The 21,936-nt window shown below is 38.7% G+C and overlaps 1 protein-coding gene across 4 annotated transcripts in view; it reads left to right on the plus strand.

Moving 5' to 3' along the window:
- Positions 1-2,858: 2,858 nt before the first annotated feature.
- RXFP1 (relaxin family peptide receptor 1) overlaps positions 2,859-21,936 on the plus strand; it is a 91,674-nt gene continuing 72,596 nt past the window's right edge. For all 4 annotated transcript variants that reach the window (XM_073341463.1, XM_073341464.1, XM_073341467.1 and 1 more), the window contains exon 1: positions 2,859-3,177. In XM_073341463.1, the coding sequence (XP_073197564.1) occupies positions 3,129-3,177 (49 nt within the window). In that variant the 5' untranslated portion in view covers positions 2,859-3,128. The remainder of the gene's footprint in view (positions 3,178-21,936) is intronic.

The following is a 21,936-nucleotide window of genomic DNA, read 5'->3' on the forward strand; positions in this document are numbered from 1 at the left end:
ATTAAGTGAACTGATGCATTGGCTCATACCATGGCATGATTTATCAAATGCTTTTTATTGTGCTGATTAGCCAATGGTTGTGTGTGAGGTGGGGTCTTTATCTGGTAGACTCCTTTGCAGTCAGTTGGGAAGCGACACCACCTGATTCCATTCCCTTTATGCTACCACACTCAATTCTGCATTCATTCAGTTCCTGTTGTGACCCCTTCCTCTGGCCAGGTCTTCAATAGGCTCTCTTCCCTTTAGAGTAAGGGGGAAGTCAGAAGTTTCATGATTATTAGGGGGTTGGACAGCCCTAGATCTCCTGGGTTTAGACCCTTCCCCAAAATCTTTGGTTGGAGTAGGTAGGGCAACCCAGGACCACTCAGCCCACTCTCTCTGGGGTCTAGCTCAGGGCCCATGTTTGTGACAGCCTGCACCAGTCCTTCTCAGTCCCTCGTTGCTCCCTGAGCTACCTTCTATTTCTCTTCCTCAGTAGTTTTTCCTAGTCTTCTATACCTCTGCTCCCCTTTTGGAGCCTTGGCTTCTCATCATTCTGCTAGAAAAATCCTCTCTACAGTCTCTCCCCTACCCCTTTCTGCTGATGTATCTCCCCTCTAAGTTAGGTCCTTAATCTTTTATCCTGCCCAGGTGCTTCCCTGCCTAATTAACTGCCTCCCAGTTACTGGGTGAGTTAACTACCTTCAGATGAACCTGAGCTGCCTTAGTCTCTTGTAGAGCCTGTCAGAGGTAGGTGAGTCCCCTGACCCCTTCAGAGAGCCAGCTACCTTCTGACACTGGGTTAGTAAATCTCCATTATTTCTTATAAGATAAAATTGGGATAGAACTGTTGGGGGTTTGCATGCACCATGAGCATGCAAACCCTCCCTTTTATTCTCTGAAGTTCACAATGTCTATATTTTTCAATGTCACTATAGCTTGTTTGCTTAAACATAATTTCTAAAAGAGACTGGGTGTTTCTTGGGATTGGGAATGTGATATAAAGCTTTAGGTATAGGTCAACATTTGTTACTGTTGTACCTTTTTGGTGGCCTAACTAAAATTATTTTTTTGTCTCAGTGTTGTTCCCAGGGAACAGGTGTCCCCATCAAAATGAATGTTAATTGGCACCTGCCTAGCAGTCCTCAGAAAAGTGGCTAAGGGTTAAGTAGGCATTAGACAAAAGTACTCTTTAGATCAAAGAGGTGGTCTCCTCAGGGAAAGGTTCCGATACAGGGTAGTGTGGGAAACTTATGCTGAAAATATCTGGGTTGTACTTGTTTTGTGAATAAATAATATTGCTCTTTTGCTGAGAGGCAGAAGATTTTGGGGTCTTTGTAGTGGGTCAGTTTCCTGAGAGTCAAGAAATAGGTGAACAACTCAGTGTATTTTCTAGTTTTAATTTATTTACTTCCAAAATATACACAAATCCTGTATACCTTGGAGAGAGGTGGCCAGAACAACAACATGTGGTGTATGTCTCATGTTCTCAGCTCACTGTCTGTTCTAGTATCCTTCCACCTATCCTCCCACCCTGGAAGCCCTTCAACCCAACGTCAGTAACCCTGGAACACATAGCCTGAGTATTAACCTGCCTTTTGTGAAGCTCTTTGATGCAAGTGTAACTATACTCAGTTTGCACGGGGACCAACTCTTCTGCTAGTCCCCAACCAGACAAGACTGTGTAACCCATCCAGTCCACCTAATGATAGTCTGGTTGCTGCAGCTGGCCCTTATGCGATTCTGTGGACAAGACCTTCTCTGTGTTAACTCCTTCTATTGGGAGTTTCATATTGGGTATGCAGGGACCAAGAATTAATAATATGGATTTTATTAATGCAATTGCTACAGCAATAACGTGGATTTCACTCTGCAACATGGTCAGTACTTTTCAAGTGCTCTAAATTCACATTCACACACAAACATAATTTCTCACAATTGCTTTTCCTTTCTAGTATCTGGCAGTGCAACAGCTGGCAAGTTACCAGTTATATTCCAGGGTTCCCTGAGGTGTGTCAGCTCTGAACCTTTTTAAACTGGAAAATATTAAAATCTTTTTGATTCAGTTTTCTGGGCTTGGGGGGTGGTGGGGAAAGAGAGATGAACCTGGGACTCTCCCCTCCAGTTCTCCTCAACCAGCTAACAGATGTTAAAATAAAACTTGCCCTGCCTAAAGGTGTTTGCTATCACATTTTAGAACCACACCTTTTTTTCCTTAGACTAGGCAGGTATACAAGATGAAGGAACAATATGGTGTTTAGAGTGAATAGCACTACTGAAACAATAAACTAAGTTTACTGATAAGAGTTAGTGCTTCAAGATTGATGGGAGAGGCTAAAGGGTTTTGGGACTCTTGTAATGGATGTTATGGGCAGTAACACAAGAGAAGTGAAATAAGGAGAAAGCAATTACTATAGCAGGAAAATACATTCTAGGAGCTGTGGCAATGTTAATTCCTCTGTAAAAAAATGTTTGAAGGGGATTGTTTTCTTCACCCTTGCAAGTAATTTAGTTTAGCATTGGTAAAGATACAAAACCAGTACTTAATTATTGTTGTTAATATAAACTCTTCTTTTTAGTAAATTATGTGGTGTTACAGGAAATAAATTCTGTTTATATTACTATACTTTAACTAATCATTGACTTCCTAATAGGAGATCCCCTTACCAGAAAAACCTCTAATCTTTTATCCAAACTGTAACAAATGTTTAATTTAGAAGGGATTAATTTAAATGAACTCATTTTCCTTTAATACTTTCCCAATAACAATATTAAAAAGTCCCTAGTTCCATTGATGATTATCTAGAGTGCTGATTATTCTGTGTAATGGCTTTAATCAGGGAAATATCTGTCAATGCACCCACACCAGCCTTAGTCTATCACAGGACACAGAAACAAGATCCTTAGTGTAAACAAGAAGAGACTGTATGTTCTCTGAAACTTTTCCCCCTATCACTGCTTGGGGGAGAGTGAGGGAGAGAGACTGCAAGGAGAGTAAGTGAGGGAGCAAAGAAAGGGAAGGAAGCTTGCTTTGTATTCTGCTGAAGGTGGCAGTCAGAAATAGAACATACAGCAATCACTGTGGTTTGCGTGCTATTTAGGAGACAATATACGCTCACTTTTATTAACTCTATTGCTGTGTGAGAGAAATGACATCTGCCTGCTGGTTCCACATGTTCTTGATTTTTGGAACAAATTGTAAGTACACCTAACATTTTTATATTATTTAGTATTTTGCAAAACAGATATGTGATAAACTTCAATAGCAGATTTTTAAAATAAATATGCATATGATTCTGCACTTTAGTTTAACAATCCTTTGTGACAGCTCATGTTCTTTGATGGATTTCTGGCATTATAATATACCGTAATTTACTATCAGTCTAGCTAGCTGCAAACAGGGCTAGAATTGTATCAAATGTTTTTGCACTTATTCTTTTGATGGTTTATATTAACAGGAATTAGACAGAATGAAATTCAAAAATAAGTGACAGTGTTTAAGTATTGAAGGAAGGGGTTGGGGTTTGGGTTTGTAATGAATGTCTCCAGCGGTATGTCTTTACTTGCTGTAAATACTTAATGGAGACTCCTGTAACATAAAGGTTAATTTCAAAAGTCCAATGTAATCCATATTTTAGATATCGTTAGTTTCTTAGCTTAATGTACTATACTGTGTTAGCACTCAAACAATAATAAAAATGTTCAAAGGCAAATCTCTGTTTAGACATCCATAATTCTCACTCATCATATTCAACATTGTCAACAGCCTTCCATGAAAAGATCAAAATGGATTTTAATTTCAGTGTTTCCTTGAAATGCTAATAATTTTATGATGGTTTTTCAGCTGACCTTCTGTGATCTCTGTGTCACACTTTGTTTTTAATGGCTGTTTTTTCATTTCATTTGTATATTCTATTTTAAACTGCTGCACACCCACCCACTTGGGCAAAGCTGCCCCCATAGATTTACAATTTTTATGTGACCTTATTCATGTCTTTAGAAGTAATTGGAAATAGAAAAAGTTTCTTAGGGACATTAGACTATTTTATAAATCCAAAGGGTTTGTGAGCCCTCTGAATTAACTTGCCATTGTTCTCTCCTTGCCATAAGAAAACACTGTCAAACTGGTAGTAAGAATGTGTACTGTAATATTTGAATATGTTTTTCTATTTATTGATCAAGATATTAGATTTTCTTCTTAGTTTCTCCATTCCTTAATAAATACATATTTCTTATATAAAATTTGAACTACTATTGAATTCTATAGTCACTGAAACTAAATTTAAATATTTTGTAAACAAAATGATTTAGCAAAATGCTTGACGTACTAAAATGTCATCATCACGTAAGGTTAGATTCTGCCACCTTCACTTATATTTAGCTGTGTTTTACTCCTCATGCTGTTCCATTTAAATCAATCCTTTCTGCAGATAGTGTGACCACTTAGGGGTAAGATACTACTCAATATGCTAAGTTCCCATTGACTTCAGTGGGAGTTTAGGGTATGTAAGAAATGAATTGCAATATAGACCTTTTGTGATGTCATTCCTGGGGTTATGTAGCCTGGGGATCTAAAGGCCATTGATGTCAGTGGAAAAACTCCTGTTGCCTGCAGCTTGCTTTGGATCAAGCCCTTACAGACTGCTTGCTTGCTTGGCATTCACCTTGTCCCATTAGCCAGTGTCACTAGTGAAGACCCATATAGCGCCTGTGATTGACACAACTTTTGCAAACCAGCTAGTCAGGCCTATTGATCTTGGTTTGAGATCAGAGTTTTCATTCTTCTAGGTGGACTATCTTCCATGGCTGACGAGCCCCACCTGCCCAGAAAGAGGCACACGGAGGTGAAGTGACTTGCCCAAGGCCGTCCAGTAGTTCAGTGGTACAGCTAGGAGTAGAATCCAGGTCTCCTAAGTCAAACACCTGTTTTCACTGGACAACGCCATGTCTCCTCAGGCCCTTACAGATTATATCATCATAATATCTGAACTTTAGGTATGCAAGAAATTCAGTATTGATCTCGTGTGATATCATTCCTGGAGGGATACAGACCATAATTGTATATAATGTGATCTTGACTAGTCTATGAGCAAAGTCTGATTTAATAAAATCTTATTATATGGTCAGTCACCCAATAAGTTTAGTTTAAAAATTAAAAAATAAAATAGACTTCAAATTATTGTTCCACATTATTGTTTTAAGCTCAAAACAACAAGGAAGAAATTTTAAAAAAATATACACAAGACAAGTCTATGCAAATTATTGTTTAAATTGTTTCTACTATCAGTTAAAATATATTTACTTCTAAAGTGAACATTTTCTAATTGATATTGCAATACATTAAAATGTACAGCTATACAAGTGCAAATCAGGACAGTTTATATGATTACAAGTCTTACAGTAGTATAATTAGCCTTGGAAGGGTTAGATTGAAATTGCCAAATGTTGATTTCACAATACACGTACAAACCCACTAAAGAATATTTCCATCAGTAATACCGGAAATTTACAAATAGGCAAAGAAAGTAAACTGCTGCTTAAGAACTTAGAGTTTGATGTAAGGATATTTACTTTGTATATTTTGACATGTGATGTTAACAACTGGTGTTTTAACAGTTATAAAGCTTTAACTTTTTGAATCTGATTGTCTGCTGTCATTAAAAATTTCTGACCTACCCCCTTAATTTCCTGTAACTGAAAATTTAAATTAAAAAAATCTAAAAAAAAATCAATATTATCCATCAAAATTATATAAAAAATAGAATTCTGTCAAGCCTAACTATAATGTCAATTAACTTGAGGCGTTTATTGACTCACAGTAGGTAACATATGAAGAGTTGTTATAGCCATGTTGATCCCAGGATATTAGAGAGACAAGGTGGGTGAGGTAATATCTCTGATTGGACCAACTTCTGTTGGTGAGAGACAAGCTTCAAAGTTGGTCCATTAAAAGATATTACCTCACCCACCTTGTCTTTTTAATGTGTACCATAGTAACATCATTTTGGTTACAAGGAAGATCATATGGCCCATCTATGTTTATTAATCCACTTATATTGTTTTGGTCCTCTGTAATGTTTTTCCCCTCTAAGTGTCTACAATTTTAATATACTTTCTCCCCCTGCCCCCCCCCCCCCACACACACACACACACCGTTGCAGCCTCTGTTTTGCACATGAATTACTCTGTATATTAAATTTCTCCCAAACTTTTATTTTAACTTTCAGTATTTTCTTAATTTTACTTTGTTCATTTAGAGTCTGTTTAGTCACTGTCAGGACCACCAGATAGTAAGAGTAAGTGCAGGTATTTCATGGTCTGTGTGTATAAAAACATCTTCTGTATTTTCCACGGTATGCATCCGATGAAGTGAGCTGTAACTCACGAAAGCTTATGCTCAAATAAATTGGTTAGTCTCTAAGGTGCCACAAGTCCTCCTTTTCTTTTTGCAGGTATTCAGGAGTTTGTTTGGGGGTTGTTCTTTCCAGTCCCAGATCCTCCAGTGTTTCTCTAAAAAAAAAAAAAAAAGCCCGAAGAACCATTGGTCCTGCTAAAATCACTGTTGGCTGACCTGTCCAAATTGTTATCCACCAGACAGATAACGGCATACACAATTCTATTCACTGTGCTACCTCACTCTCCTCCTTTAAATCCTTCCTTAAGACTTTTTTTTTATTAGATTTCCATTACAAACCTCCACTCCCTCTTGACAGTCTTTGACTATTTACAGTCTCAAACTACTAGTATATCAACTATCAAAAAAAAAGAAAGGCACTATAGTAGCTCGAAAGGTGTGACAAGAAGGAAAAGATGACTTATCTTTTACTGTTGTTGTAACCCTGGTTCTTTCCATGCACTCTCTATCCCAGTGGTTCCCAAACTGGGGTTCATGAAATGTTACAGGGGATTCTCAGGGAGGGAAAATTCCCTAATGGTGGACAGAGCTCTCCATAGGGACCCCGGGCAGCATGGGGCCAGCAGTCCGGAGCCTTGGGGATTTCCAAGAGCTAATCAGATCAAAGCAAGCATATCTATCACACTAAGGAGATTTAAACTTCAAGACTCTTTATATGAAACATTTCATTAGAAATTCTGTTTCATAAGGCAGAGATAATAGAGCATGTTCTAAAGCAAAAGAAATTATCCAACATTATTTTAAGCTGCTTTGCATTATTCTTTCATCTGTATCCTTTATTCTGAGTTTTTGTTATACATTGAGCCAAATCCTACTTCTATGAAAGTCAGTGGCAAAATTTCCCATTAGGAAGCAGGACCATTGTACTACATATTGGGGCTTTGACAAATTAAAAGATAGGCATCAGATCTCTGATGATGTGCCATGTGTCCACTTTGAACTGCATTGCTTGCAGTTTCTGGCCAAAGAACTGATGTGTCTGGCATGGACCAAGGAGAATCCTCTGGTGGTATGGATCCAGCATACAGATGGGTTAATTAGAGACCAAATTATCTGTAGTAGAGTTGACTGTCAAAGTAATGTTATTGTGTGAGAGAGAGACTTCATTTTGCATACGACTGTTGACATTTGCTGAGCTGGTGAAAATTGTCCTCCCCAAATTGAAGTATTAGTGAGCAGTGACAAAAAGGAAGTGCATCTGATTAAAAATGCCTTCTAAGGCGGAACACAAAAGTAAACTTGGGGCAAACACCATATTTATCTGCAATATACGTGAAGGCAATTGAACACAATGCAAAGGTTTCCCACACAGGAGGTACAGCAGCAGCATTCAATAAAAGCAACCATTCACTTTCAGTACAAATTGCAAAGAAATACCAAATCAAAATACATATGCTCATGGACATATGCTCTGGTGGAGGACTATATGCTCTGATGCAGAAAGAGTTGTTTTTGAGCCATTTGATCAATTTGCAAAACAAGGCTCTACAACAGATAGGTTTGTGACACTGGAAAAAAATGAACAAAGGTGAATTTTATGTTGGAGCTTCTAATGAATATGCTCAAGAATATTTATAAATAGTGAAAGCAAAGAGCTGCAGGAAAAGAAGTTTGAAGTATGTCTGATTCAAGTACCACCCATTACTGAAACAAAACTTGACATTCAAATGAGTACAGGATTACTCAGTGCTACGGATGGAGAGAGTATAATACTAGAGAGATGGCCAACACAAAAAGCCCAGGCACCACCAAATAATAAAACATAATGGTACTATAGAGGTGAAATTGTTACATATGATGGGATTCTGAACAAAGGCCACCTTGTCATAATACTACACAATGTGAGATCAGAAATTCTAAGCATAATTCACAGTGCTCGTATGGATGTTGAGAAGGGCCTAAAGTCAAAGAACAGCCCAGAATGTAGGAGAAACCAGCCGTGCAGGGACAAAATATCTTACAGATATGAAGATTTAATGCATCCCCAAGGATTATGGTGGTGTAGAGTTCCTCGGATCATTAAAACAGCTTCCCTGGTGCAACCTGTTACAACCACCTACCCTGCCCTGAGTTAATGTCACTGCTGATGTAGCTGCCCCATTGGAGCAGGGGTGGATCAAGCCCCATAAATGAATAACACTCAAAAATTACTTTTTTCCTATTCTGGGTTCCAGAATTTATTTTCACCTGAATTACTTAGTGCATTTTTAAAGGCAAAAAGCAGGAAGAGAGTACTCTAATTGCAACTCCATAGATATAGTCATTAAAGTTAATAAATGAAGTTCCAATGTTAGGAGGGCCATTTATTAAACCACTAGTAGAACAAAAAGATCCAGCACACTTTCACTGCTAAAACAGCCATAAATTAAAGTTTATAAAAGTAAATATCCTTGGACAGTTTATTTGGAAATATATAGGGTTGACTCTATCCTGTCCTTCATCAAAGATCATGCAGGGTGTTACTTTCCTTTCAAATTATGTTTTCTGTTTCTTTGAATAGTTGTTTTAACCAAAGAGTGCTGGATCTTCTTGTTGGTTTAGTAAAGGAACAAGCCCGTGACACCTTGAAAAGATTGTTGCCTTATCTTGTTCAGTGGAAAGAAGCAGAATGCTCTAGAGGAGATCAAGAGCGTATATGTAGACATATGTGAAAGATTGAACTAAAGGACATTCACCACCAGCTGTCATTGCTATGAACAAATAGACAGATCCACTCCCATATACGAAAATTTATTCTTATTCTTTAGCCCTTTTTTGTCCACATGGATTTTGTGTCTTTCAGAAACCTCTATGACATTTTCCACTTCAGCCCCTTCAGCCCCAGGGGAACCTGGAACCATCAGGCAATGGGGGGACCTTGGAGCTCTGAGCCACTGGAGCTGTGGCAGGGGCCCTGGAGCATGCTGGACACCCTCCCATGCAGCGGGGGCAGGCTCTCTTCCCCCACACTTTGGCTTCAGTCAGCCCCCCTCACTCCATTATTTTTAGTAAAAGTCACGGACAGATCACAGGCTTCCATGAAGTCTTGTTTATTTCCTGTGACCTGTCCGTGACTTTTACTGAAAATAACAGTGACAAAATCTTAACCTTACTCATAAGCATGAATTTGTTTGTTTATTTATAGTTAAGGCTATGTTTATGGCACGGAATCCGTGACTTCCAGAGACCTCCATGACATTCTCTGCTTCAGCCCCAGGGGCTGCCGAACTCTGGAGCTGGCAGCCAGCGGGGCCCTGGTAGGGTTCCAGGGACAGGCGACAGCAGCGATGAGAGGTGACAGACTCCTGAGGGGGCCCTCCACAGGGTTCCGGCAACAGCTTGGATGGGGTGGGGGGGAGGAAACACCTTGGGCAAGTGGCTGGGGGTTTCCCGTTTTCTCTTTAGGAAATATGGTCACCCTGAAGCTCCCAGCTGCCGTGGGCAGAGGGGGAAACCCCACAGGTCCCAGCCACCATGGTGGCAGGGGAAACCATGGAGCCGCAGCAGCAAAAGTCACAGACAGGTGACAGCTTCCATGAATTTTTGTTTACTGCCCGTGACCTGTCCATGACTTTTACTAAAAATAACCATGACAAAATCTTAGCCTTATTTATAGTTGATCAACACTTGATCAACAACCATTGCTGGAAAAATATCTAATTTGTGACAAGGACACGAGAGGAAGAAGAACAGTTGATCCTTATCTGCACATTTTATTTATGAATGTTCATAACAAGTTCTCCTTCAAATTATTAGGAGTCCGGTGGTACCTTAAAGACTAACAGATTTATTTGGGCATGAGCTTTCGTGGGTAAAAAAATACCTACTTCTTCAGATGCATGGAGTGAAAAAAAGATGCATCTGAAGAAGTGGTGTTTTTTACCACGAAAGCTTATGCCCAAATAAATAGGATAGTCTTTAAAGGTGCCACTGGACTCCTTGTTGTTTATGTGGATACAGACTACACGGCTACCCCTCTGATACTTGGCTTCAAATTATTGATCTTCAGAAAGAAAAGGAGTACTTGTGGCACCTTAGAGACTAACCAATTTAGTTGAGCATAAGTTTTCGTGAGCTACAGCTCACTTCATCCGACGAAGTGAGCTGTAGCTCACGAAAGCTTATGCTCAAATAAATTCAAATAAATTGGTTAGTCTCTAAGGTGCCATAAGTCCTCCTTTTCTTTTTGAGAATACAGACTAACACGGCTGTTACTCTGAAACTTGATCTTCAGAGTTCACTATTCAAGCTGGGTGATTGGCCGCTAAGTTACATGGTTTCTGTTTCCTGAAGAATGGAGGAAGAGTGCCTGAAGATAGTATTGGTGCACTGACTCCTCTCTTAGTGCATGTCTACACTGCAATTAAAGGTGCAATTGTAGCTCAAGTAGGCATAGCTCTAGTTGGCAGGGCTAAAAAACAAGTGAAGACCCAGCAACATGTACTGTGGTATGGGTTAGCAACACAACTATGTATCTGGGGTTCTGGACAGGCTTGTACAACCTGTGCTGGGGCCTGTGCACCCATGTCTTCACTGCTATCTTTAGCCGTGCTAGCTAGATTAATGCTAGCATGGATATACTTCACCTGAGCTGCAATCACACCTTCAACTGCAGCGTAGACATACTCTAAGAGAGAAGTCAGTACCCCCGTGATCTCTTCAGGCACTCTTCCAGTTTGTAATCTTTAGGTCTTTCATCAGCGACAGAAATATATACCCTGGCTACTATGACTAAAGATAGCCGTAAAAAAACATGGCAACACAGACTCTCACCGGCAAATATTCACCTTGCTAGCCAATGCTGCAGTCCATCCTGCTACATCTTCACTTCTGTTTTTAGCCATGCTAGCTAGATTAACACTAATATGGGTGTGCCTACATGAGCTACAATCACACCTTTGATTGCAGTGTAGACATACCATGAGGTAGAATGGGGAGGGACTTTTGGAAGAGGCACACCATAAGAGTGACCTGTGAAGTATTTCCTGTCCTCTTGTACAAGAAAGAGCACTATATTTGGCTATATATGTGAACCTCATTGGCCTTTACAACATCCTCTGGCAAGGAGTTCCACAGACTGACTGAGCATTGTGTGAAGAAATACTTCCTTTTGTTTGTTTTAAACCTGCTGCCTATTAAATTCATTTGGTGACCCCTAGTTCTTGTGTTATGAGAAGTAGTAAATAGCACTTCCTTATTTACTTTTTCCACACTAGTCATGATTTTATAGACCTCTATCATATCCCCCCTTAGTCATCTCTTTTCCAAGTTGAAAAGTCCCAGGCTTATTAATCTCTCCTCATATAGCAGCCGTTCCATACTCCTAATCATTTTTGGTGCCCTTTGCTGAACATTTTCCAATTCCAAATTATCTTTTTTGAGATGGGGCGACCACATCTGCACTCAGTATTCAAGATGTGGATGTACCATCGATTAATATAGAGTCAATATGATATTTTCTGTCTTCTTATCTATCTCTTTCTTAATGATTCCCAACATTGTGGTTACTTTTTTGACTGCTGCTGCACATTGAGTGGATGTTTTCAGAGAACTATCCATGACTCCAAGATCTCTTTCTTGAGTGGTAATAGTTAATTTAGACCCCATCATTTTATATGTATAATTGGGATTATGTTTTCCAATGTGCATTACTTTGCATTTATCAACATTGAATTTCATATGCCATTTTGTTGCCCAGTCACCCAGTTTTTGAAATCCTTTTGTAGCTCTTTGCAGTCTGCCTGTAACTTCACTATCTTGAGCAATTTTGTATCATCTACAAATTTTGCCACCTCACTGTTTACCCTTTTTTCCAGATCATTTATGAATATATTGAATAGAACTGGTCCCAGTACAGACCCCTGTGGACACCACTATTTACCTCTCTCCCTTCTGAAAACTGACTATTTATTCCTACCCTTTGTTTCCTATCTTTTAACCAGTTACCAATCCATGAGAGGACCTTCCCTCTTATCCCATGACAGCTTTGCTTAAGAGTCTTTGCTGAGGGATCTTGTCAAAGGCTTTCTGAAAATCTAAGTACACTATATCCACTGGATCCCTCTTGTCCATATGCTTGTTGACCCTCTCAAAGAATTTTAGTAGATTGGTAAGGCATGATTTCCCTTTACAAAAACCATGTTGACTCTTCCGCAACAAATTATGTTCATCTATGTGTCTGACAATTTTGTTCTTTACTATGCTTTCAACCAGTTTGCCTGGTACTGAAGTCAGGCTAACCAGCATGTAATTGCCGGGATTACTTCTGGAGCCCTTTTTAAAAATTGGTGTCCCATTAGCTGTCCTCCAGTCATTTCGTACAGAAGCTGATTTAAATGATAGGTTACAGACTACAGTTAGTAGTCGTGCAATTTCACATCTAAGTTCCTTCAGAACTCTTGGGTGAATACCATCTGGTCCTGGTGACTTATTACTGTGTAGTTTATCAATTTGTCCCAAAACCTCCTCTAATGATGCCCCAATCTGTGACAGTTCCTCCGGCTTGCCACCTAAAAAGAATGGCTCAGGTTTGGGAGTCTCCTTCACATCCTTAGCCATGAAGACCAATGCAAAGAATTCATTTAGTTTCTCCTCAATGGCCTTATTGTCCTTGAGTTCTCCTTTAGCACCTTGATCATCCAGTGGCCACACTGGTTGTTTAGCAGGCTTCCTGCTTCTGATGTACTTAAAAAAAATTGCTATTACTTTTTGAATCTTTGGCTAGCTATTCTTCAAATTCTTTTTTTGGTTTTCCTAATTATATTTTTACATTTCGTTTGCCAGGGTTTATGCTCTGTTCAATTTTCCTCACTAGGATTTAACTTCCACTTTTTAAAGGATGCCATTTTGCCTCTCACTGCTTCTTTTACTTTGTTGTTTAGCCATGGTAGCACGTTTTTGGTTCTCTTACTACGTTTTTTAATTTGGGGTATACATTTGAGCCTCTATTATGATGTCTTTAAAAAGTTTCCATGAGTTTGCAGGGCTTTCACTGTGGCACCGTACCTTTTAATTTCTGTTTAACTAACCTCCTCATTTTTGTGTAGTTCCCCTTTCTGAAATTAAATGCTACAGTGCTGGGCTGTTGTAGTGTTTTCCCCACCACAGGGATGTTAAATTTAATTATATTATGGTCACTATTACCAAACAATCCAGCTATATTCACCTCTTGGACCAGATCCTGTGCTCCACTTAGGACTAAATCAAGAATTACCTCTCCTCTTATGGGTTCCATGACAAGCTGCTCTAAGAAGCAGTTATTTACATGGACCTTTCCATGTAAAAGGGGTAAACCTTTTGTGAATCTAACCCCCACCTCAACTTTATTGGAAAAGGACTGCCCCTGCTCCTGGCAGAAAAATTGTCAATGGAAATGATCTTTTTCATTTACATAAAAATTAAAATTTTCAGGTTATTAAATAGTTTTTTAAAAATTCAGTGAAAACCCAAAAATGTTTTTAATTGTGGAGAAAATTTCCATCTAGTCAAGAAAACAAATATCTGTCAACAAAGCCTTGAAAATTTTCACCCGGCTTGTCACACCCCGATTACATAGTGTCAGAAGAAAGCAAAAATCAAGCAAACGTTGCTAAAATACATGTCTTACTGCACATCTTAAAGTTGTATTGCTACCTCTGGGAAACATTTGTGTAAAGCAATAGCAAAGCGTTTAACTAGTAGAGTAGAAAGTCAGGTACTAAAAAATATTACAGAAATTATTTTCCCACAGGAATTGATGAAGTTAAAATGAATATTGGCCAAGAACATTTTGGTTTAAAAATAATTTTAATAGCTTAACATAGTGACATTCTATTTGAACAAATTAGTACATTGTTGGGAAGACAACGTTTATTAAATACAAGCTCTATGCCAAGGCTTGAGAGGCACCTCTTCTGAATGCAAAGGTTAGCATCCTGGCACATTTTTAATACAGTGAACATAGTTTTTCGTTCGTTTGAGGAATTCAAAGGCTTAATAGTTCAATTGTGGAGACTTTGCAGATGGGAAGTTACTGGTGTTGCATAAGTTTTTGTTTAACAATATCCAATATTTTTATAACTTATTACTAATAATAAATTGTATAATATGGCATCACTTACACATTTGGGTGCCTATATTTGGAGTTTCATTCAATTAAAGAAAATACAGAGTTGTGCTTATTTCAGTACATAAAGCTGTATACATATGATAACTTCAGATAAATGCACTTATTGGGCTTGATTCTGAACCCACTTATATTGTTGTAAATCAGGAATAACTCCCCTGAAGTCAATAGTTAAACTACTGTAAAATGGATGAATTTAGAATAAGGGCCATCTTGTTGATTATGTCCAATCAACACATAAGACATATTTTTTTAAATGTGCCACAGTGCAGCTATCAAAATAAATCCAACCTGTGCTTTTTTATTTCAGTTTCATGTCATATGTTCAGTTTGCAAAGAACACTTAAAGAACTTCATTACCTGTAAATGATAATGTAACTATGTAATTAAGCAATCAAACATATACAAGATGTGAATTATGGCTTAAGTAATTCACAGCTAGTGTCTTGTCTGGAACAAATCTAAAACCTAAGCAGGACCTATGCTGTCTGGCCTGAATTACTATATTTCAGTTTAAACAGCAGACCAGAGCTATTCACTGTCCAAATCACCAGCTGCTCTCAACTACATAAACCTGGTACTAGAGCTGTGTGAACTATTCACACCAAAAACAATTTAACTTTTTTTTTTCTGTTCCCATGTTGTCTGAACAGATCATGCTGTCCATGTTTATTGGTTAAAATTGTTCAGTTATTGTTTTTTTCTCTTGTTTTGACTCTTCTGTGAACTGCCCACAAACTCTTCATTTTGAGTATTGCTTTGGGTATTGGATGTTTGTAATTGGAAAGCTGAGCTGTTCTGATTAGACATAAAAGTAACTGTGACAGGGTTTTATCTGAGCCTTCATTGGACCCTGACCCTGCCTCAGTTTCCTCTCTCAGCAGACTCTCTTGCTGACCCCTAGTGATTCTCCAGCTTCTGGCATTTCTATCTTCTGCTCTTGGATACACAGATTCTCATGCTTCCAACTCTTCATCAGGCATCAACTATGACACCATGAATTTGTTTTGAAATTTGAATGATTTGTGAATAATTTGTTGCACTATTTGCTCAGGTCTTGTTGTTAATCTTAGGAACTGGGAGAGACTGTTTTCAGCATTGTCATAAATAATGGCCTCTCACCTCAAAAATTCCCTAGTCGATCACTGACAAGCCTGTCATCAGCAAAGTATTGCAGGCTGTTGCAAGGTCACAACGTTCATTCGAATCCTTTGTATGTTCAACAGCTATTGCCACTTGTACTTACAGTGTTGAAAAAGCTGTAATGGCTTTTCCAGTACCACCACCCTGCTTCTCTCCTCACTCATCAGTTCATGTTTTTCAGAAAGGCCCCTTTATGGAACTAGCAGCTGGGTTTTCTCAAGCCTCTGCACTTTCAAAAGGGCTGCCACTTTCAAAAGCTAGACCGCTACTTTGGAAGAAAGAACATGATCTGCTGGCTTTCAGCCTAATGCCAACAGGATTTGAGGTTCATTTTGAATTCATTCATTTAGTTCAATGAGGTTGAGCTTTATTTGTTAAAAATATAAGAATTAAAAACCTTTTCCCTACTACTTTGTTGTTCCTTTATATGAGTATAATAATGTGCTTGAAGCTGATGTGGTATTGAATACCAAGCAGTGAATCACACTGTTTGGATTAATTTCACTGCTCAGGACTCTTGGCATTTAGTCAGCTTGTGCTGTTTTTGTAGCCTATGTTTGAATTCATATTCATTTGCTTTAGAGAAATGACAAAAAGCCATGTGAATTTACCACTCCTCTAGTGTATGAGAGAGAGAAGATGGACATAGCGAAACCAAACACGAAACATCTCCTAAGCATACTTTGACATGGAGCACTAGGCTGTAAGCAGAATAAAGCCCAAGTAATGTCTTGCAAACGTAGTGAAAGAGTTGCATCTTTTTAGTTCAACAGCTAAACATATGTTAGTTCTCTCAGGTACACTCTTCACATGGCTTGCCCATATGCATTCTCTCATTCCATTTTCTCCTCTTTAAATGGGAGTAATACAAATAGGAGCATGGGAAGGTGTGGCAAAAACAGGCTTGCACCCCAGGGATTTTGCATCCATTGCACGAGGCAAACCAAGCAACTAGCTGTCTCTGAATAAGAAAAGCACAAGCTGCCTCCTCTCTGTCCCTGTGCTAAATTTGCCCCATCATCCAGAGTTCAGCAGGAAAAGGGTTGGCTGTCTCCCTCCATCCAGCTAGAGCAATGGTTCTTAACCTGTGTCCCAATCAGCACACAGCTGCGGCCCATGTGACATCCTCAGGGCCATACAGGTAGTATGTGTTATGTGGGCCACATATGTAGCCCATAATGATAAACAGATTGAGAACCACTGAGCTAGAAGAAGCACCAGGATTTCCTGTCCTGACAAGGATGTCAAAGGAGCATGGGTAGGCCAGCTGTTTAGAATTAATTCATTTATCCATAATGAACAATTAGCAGGGAATATTGTATAGATTTGGGAACTGAATCTGGAAGTGTGAGTCAGAGAGGAAGAATCTGAAGGAAAAAGGATGAAGCTAAGAAGAGAACCAACTGAGGTTCCCTCTTTATCTCTGGTATTTGGCTGAAGCAATCCAGGCATTGTAACTCCACTTTGGCTGAGGGAAGCCCTGTTTTAATCATGTTTGCATAGGCAGCAAAAGACAGAGTAAGAGGCAAGAGAACAAAGATGCAGGCAAGAGTACAGTTGTGCAGGGCCATGAATATTTAGTTGAGTACGTTAGTCTTTTCTCATGTGAGATGGGATGTACATTGCAGGCAAGATGTTTGTTCATGTCTGGGATGTCCTATGTATAAATAACAATTCACCTATTTTCCATTTACTTGATGCCAGATGTATAGAAAATATAAGCTCCAAAATCCACTGTGGACATTGTGAAGAAATAGTTTTATCCATGCAGGGTGATCACAGAGCTAAACTGCATGTGACTTAAGAGGGCAATCTATGTAGCATTTACACTATCTTATTGCTCTGTACCATTTTACTAACAAAATACATGGATGAAAAGTGCTAGAGAAAACCAAGTCTTGCTCTGGTATATATTTACCTTCCACATCAAGTTCAGACATCTTGTCCTCACAGCTAAGGCCTTGAATAAATTTTCCTTGTCTACATTTTTTCACTCCTTTCTTCTTACGTATCTAGGTACTTGTGTCCCTCATTATTATAGTCCTTTTTTTTTCTTCTTCTTCTCTTTTAACTTTCTGTCTACCTGATTTGTGAGTGCACATGCAGGCTTTAGACACACATCTGTCTTATCCACAAAACTTGTGGATAAATTTGAGGACACCTTTGAAAATTTGGCCATTTCTGCCAAATATATGTGACACATACACTCTTGGCCCAACTTTACACATTATGAATCTCAACTATTTGAAAATATTAATCAAAGCCATATTGATCAGATTGTTAAAGTTAATTTATATGGTTCCCTGATGGTACTCCTTTTACATTATAGGGTTTCCTGGGATTTAACAGTTCAATTTTGGGCCATAGGACTAAGAAGCAAAGGTGAGCTGTTCTATCCTGGATGGGCTGTGAATGAGAGACAACCTATAAAACAAGAGAGCTACCTTTTGAAGCTTGATATAAATATGAGATTACAAAAATAACTAATTAATTCACAATAAAAATGACTAAAATTAAATATGTTTCCCTTGTTCTTGGTTTAACAACAATATAGAACAGTCCTTTGATAGCTATAATGAAGTGAACTAGAGCAGTTAATTTAATAGAATCATGCACCCTCTTGTGCAGAATTGCAAGATTAGGTAAATTAAGACAGGGCAGTGATAAGACCAGCTAAACTTGCCTGAATGAATAATACATTTAAAGGATATCTACTCATTCCCAGACAAAAACTGAATTAAAATTGAAGGTTCAGAGTACTTTAGGGTAAATATATTACAGGAATATTGTAGTTATTCCAAAACCAAGTACATATGTAATGCCAGAAAATTCGGAGTTAAAATTAAAACTTAAAAGAAATCCAAATATGCTAATGTACGGAAATGCATATTTAGGGCAGCCAAACAACTCTGCCCTGTAGTAATACCATGCAATGCAATCACCATAAGGTTGTGATTAAAGCATTTTAATGTTAGTACTCTCAGATAAGATTAAATTAATTTTCTAAAGATACATTCACTTTTTTTCTTTTTCCTCTGGTGTCTTTACAGGACAGAGTTAACATCGTTTTGGTGCTCTAACTGTTACATGTTTAGATTTCTTTGAAGTTTAACCTGGACTTTGAATTTCCTGTTTGAAGAGTCTCTGTTATTCAGTTATAGAATGAATTTTTGTAGAATTTACAAATGTTACAGCTGAGCTTGCCCCAAAGGATGATCACCAGTGCTCTATTAGGCCCAAACCTTGGATCCCACATCCTTCTAAGTTTGTTGAGTCTGGACAACATCCCAACGCTAGCTCTGTGTCTGGTCTTTCAGGCACAATCCCAGAATACAGACACCAGTGCTCATATCTCTTCTTTGGATGTGGAGCGGTGCTGCATTAAACCTCAAGACAAGTGCTAACCTCCCCAGTCTCCTCAGTAGCTCACACTCCTCCACTCCTGACCTTTATCTGTGTGGGTACTCTTGATTACCATTTCACCCTCTGGGGACTTTGTGATCGTTAAAGCAAGTAACACAGAGACTTTGCAAAGATACAGTAGAACCTCAGAATTACGAACTGACCTGTCAACCACGCACCTCATTTGGATCCAGAAGTACATAATCAAGCAGCAGCAGAGACAAATAAAACAAAAACCAAAAAAAAAACCCCACCCCAAATACAGTTCAGTATCGTGTTAAATGTAAACTACTAAAAAAAAAAAAAGGGAAACTTTTTTTTTTAAAAAAAATTTGGCAAGGTAAGGGCACTGTTTCTGTGCTTGTTTCATTTAAATTAAGATGGTTAAAAGCATTTTTCTTCTGTGTAGTAAAGTTTCAAAGCTGTATTAAGTCAGTGTTCAGTTGTAAACTTTCTGAAAGAACAACATTTTGTTCAGAGTTACAAACATTTCAGAGTTCCGAAAAACCTTCATTCCTGAGGGGCTCGTAACTCTGAGTTTCTACTGTATTTCTAAACTTTATCCATAGACAGACAGTACATAAGAGAGATAAAGAGCGATAGAACAATAAACACCTGCATGCAAAATCCTGACTCAGTTTTCTTACCAATCTTTAGCATCCTTAGAGTCTTAGTGTCTTCCAAGGAGTCCAGTATTTTTCTGCACCCCTTTTCCTCCTGACCAGTCTTGCCTTCTGATTCTGTTCTGCTTTCTTCCCACTTTCTTGAGAGAGTCTCCATTTTAATAGCAGATTCTAACACATTTCTCACTTCTGGCCTATTCCCAGGGTTTTTCCATTCTCTAATCCTCTATGGGCTTCAGCTTCCAACCCAGTGGATAAGAGTCTCTCTCACCAACAATAAAAGATATTACCTTACCCACCTTGTGTCGCTGCTCTATTCAGGGACAGACGCCCAGGGATGATGCAAGGATCCAGTGAAAGACACCAGTAAGTCTATAAACATACAGAGTTCATAAAATCCAACTGGAATTCATAAATTCATGTAGACAGATTCCCAAAGAGTCACAAGAAGTAAATCCACTAATTACCAGTAGTTTCGGGATTAATATTTTTGTTTAATGTTAATTTCTATACTAATTAATAGATTTATTTGCAAATCCTGTACAAATTATTTCTATAGTCAAAGAGGCAAGTGCTGTAATTCTGGGGAGACTATACTATATTCTTCATACATAATGCAAAATTCAACTCAGCCTTACCTATGGAACTTGAAATTGACACCGCCATAATATACTCTTATGAGCTGGATGATACTCTTATGGGGTGAGTTAAAACCTCATTGAGATTGATAGGTGTGAATCTACCCTTCAGTTAACGTAACTGTAAGGCTAAGCCTGCACCTAGGACAAAAGGAGTATGGAAACCAACCAAGGAGTTTTTGCAGAGTATTTTTACGAGGTATATGTGTGTGAGGGAAGGCAGAACACAGAGAGAAACACAGACAGCTGAAAAAGCAGCTGCAAGCAGAGTGTTTGGCCTCAGAAGAGGGGGAGGATTTTGGGTCAAGGATGCAGGCTGAAAAGAGTGTTCTTGGTGCTTGAGCAAAAGAAGCTGTTTCCTACTATTTGATTCCTTCTGTGGTCAGAGACACAGGATTTTGTACAATCTTTATAAATAAACAAAAGATTGCACCCCCCAAAAAATACCTATCACTAATTTTTCCTCCTAAATGAGGAGCTGCTCAGGTCAAAAAGGGGAAACAATAATGGATATATATGTACAGCAAAACATGATTATTTTTGTGTTCCAGACACTATATTAACCGAAGTACAATATTTAATGTAAGATTGTCAAAACAGCAGGCATGGTGCTTTTGTAGAGCTCCCAAATCTCAAACATCAAATGTTAAATGGAATTTCAAAGAGCTGCCTCCATTCAAGGTACACCTCTACCCCGATATAATGCTGTCCTTGGGAGCTGTCATAAATATAAAGGGAAGGGTAAACACCTTTTAAAATCCCTCCTGGCCAGAGGAAAAACCCTTTCACCTTAAAGAGTTAAGAAGCTAGGATAACCTCGCTGGCATCTGACCACAATGACCAATGAGGAGAAAAGATACTTTCAAAGCTGGAGGGGGGGAGAAACAAAGGGTCTGGGTCTGTCTGTGATGCTTTTGCCAGGGACAGAACAGGAATGGAGTCTTAGAACTTAGTAATTAATCTAGCTAGGTATGCATTAGATTCTGTTTGTGAAAATAAGCTGTGCTGAATAGAATGGATATTCCTGTTTTTGTGTCTTTTTGTAACTTAAGGTTTTGCCCAGAGGGATTCTCTATGTTTTGAATCTAATTACCCTGTAAGGTATTTACCATCCTGATTTTACAGAGGTGATTCTTTTTTACTTTTTCTTCTTTTAAGAAACTGAATGCTTTTTTCATTGTTCTTAAGATCCAAGGGTTTGGGTCTGTGGTCACATATGCAAATTGGTGAGGATTTTTATCAAACCTTCCCCAGGAAAAGGGGTGTAAAGGTAAGGGAGGATTTTGGGGGGGAAAGACGTTTCCAAACGGGCTCTTTCCTAATAATAATAATACCGGTGTTAGACATTTGGTGGTGGCAGTGAAAGTCCAAGGGCAAAGGGTAAAATAGTGTGTACCTTGGGGAAGTTTTAACCTAAGCTAGTAAAAGTAAGTTTAGGAGGTTTTCATGCAGGTCCCCACATCCGTACCTTAGCGTTCAGAGTGGGGAAGGAACCTTGACAGGAGCCAAAAAAATCTTACCGCCTTATAGGTGAAACTGCGTTATATTGAACTTGCTTTGATCCACCGGAGGACGCAGCGCCGCCCCGCCGGAGCGCTGCTTTACCGCGTTATATCCAAATTCGTGTTATATCAGGTCGCTTTATATCGGGGT

The sequence above is a fragment of the Lepidochelys kempii genome, chromosome 4 (genome assembly GCF_965140285.1).
Source record: "Lepidochelys kempii isolate rLepKem1 chromosome 4, rLepKem1.hap1, whole genome shotgun sequence".
NCBI classification, from domain to species: Eukaryota; Metazoa; Chordata; order Testudines; family Cheloniidae; genus Lepidochelys; species Lepidochelys kempii.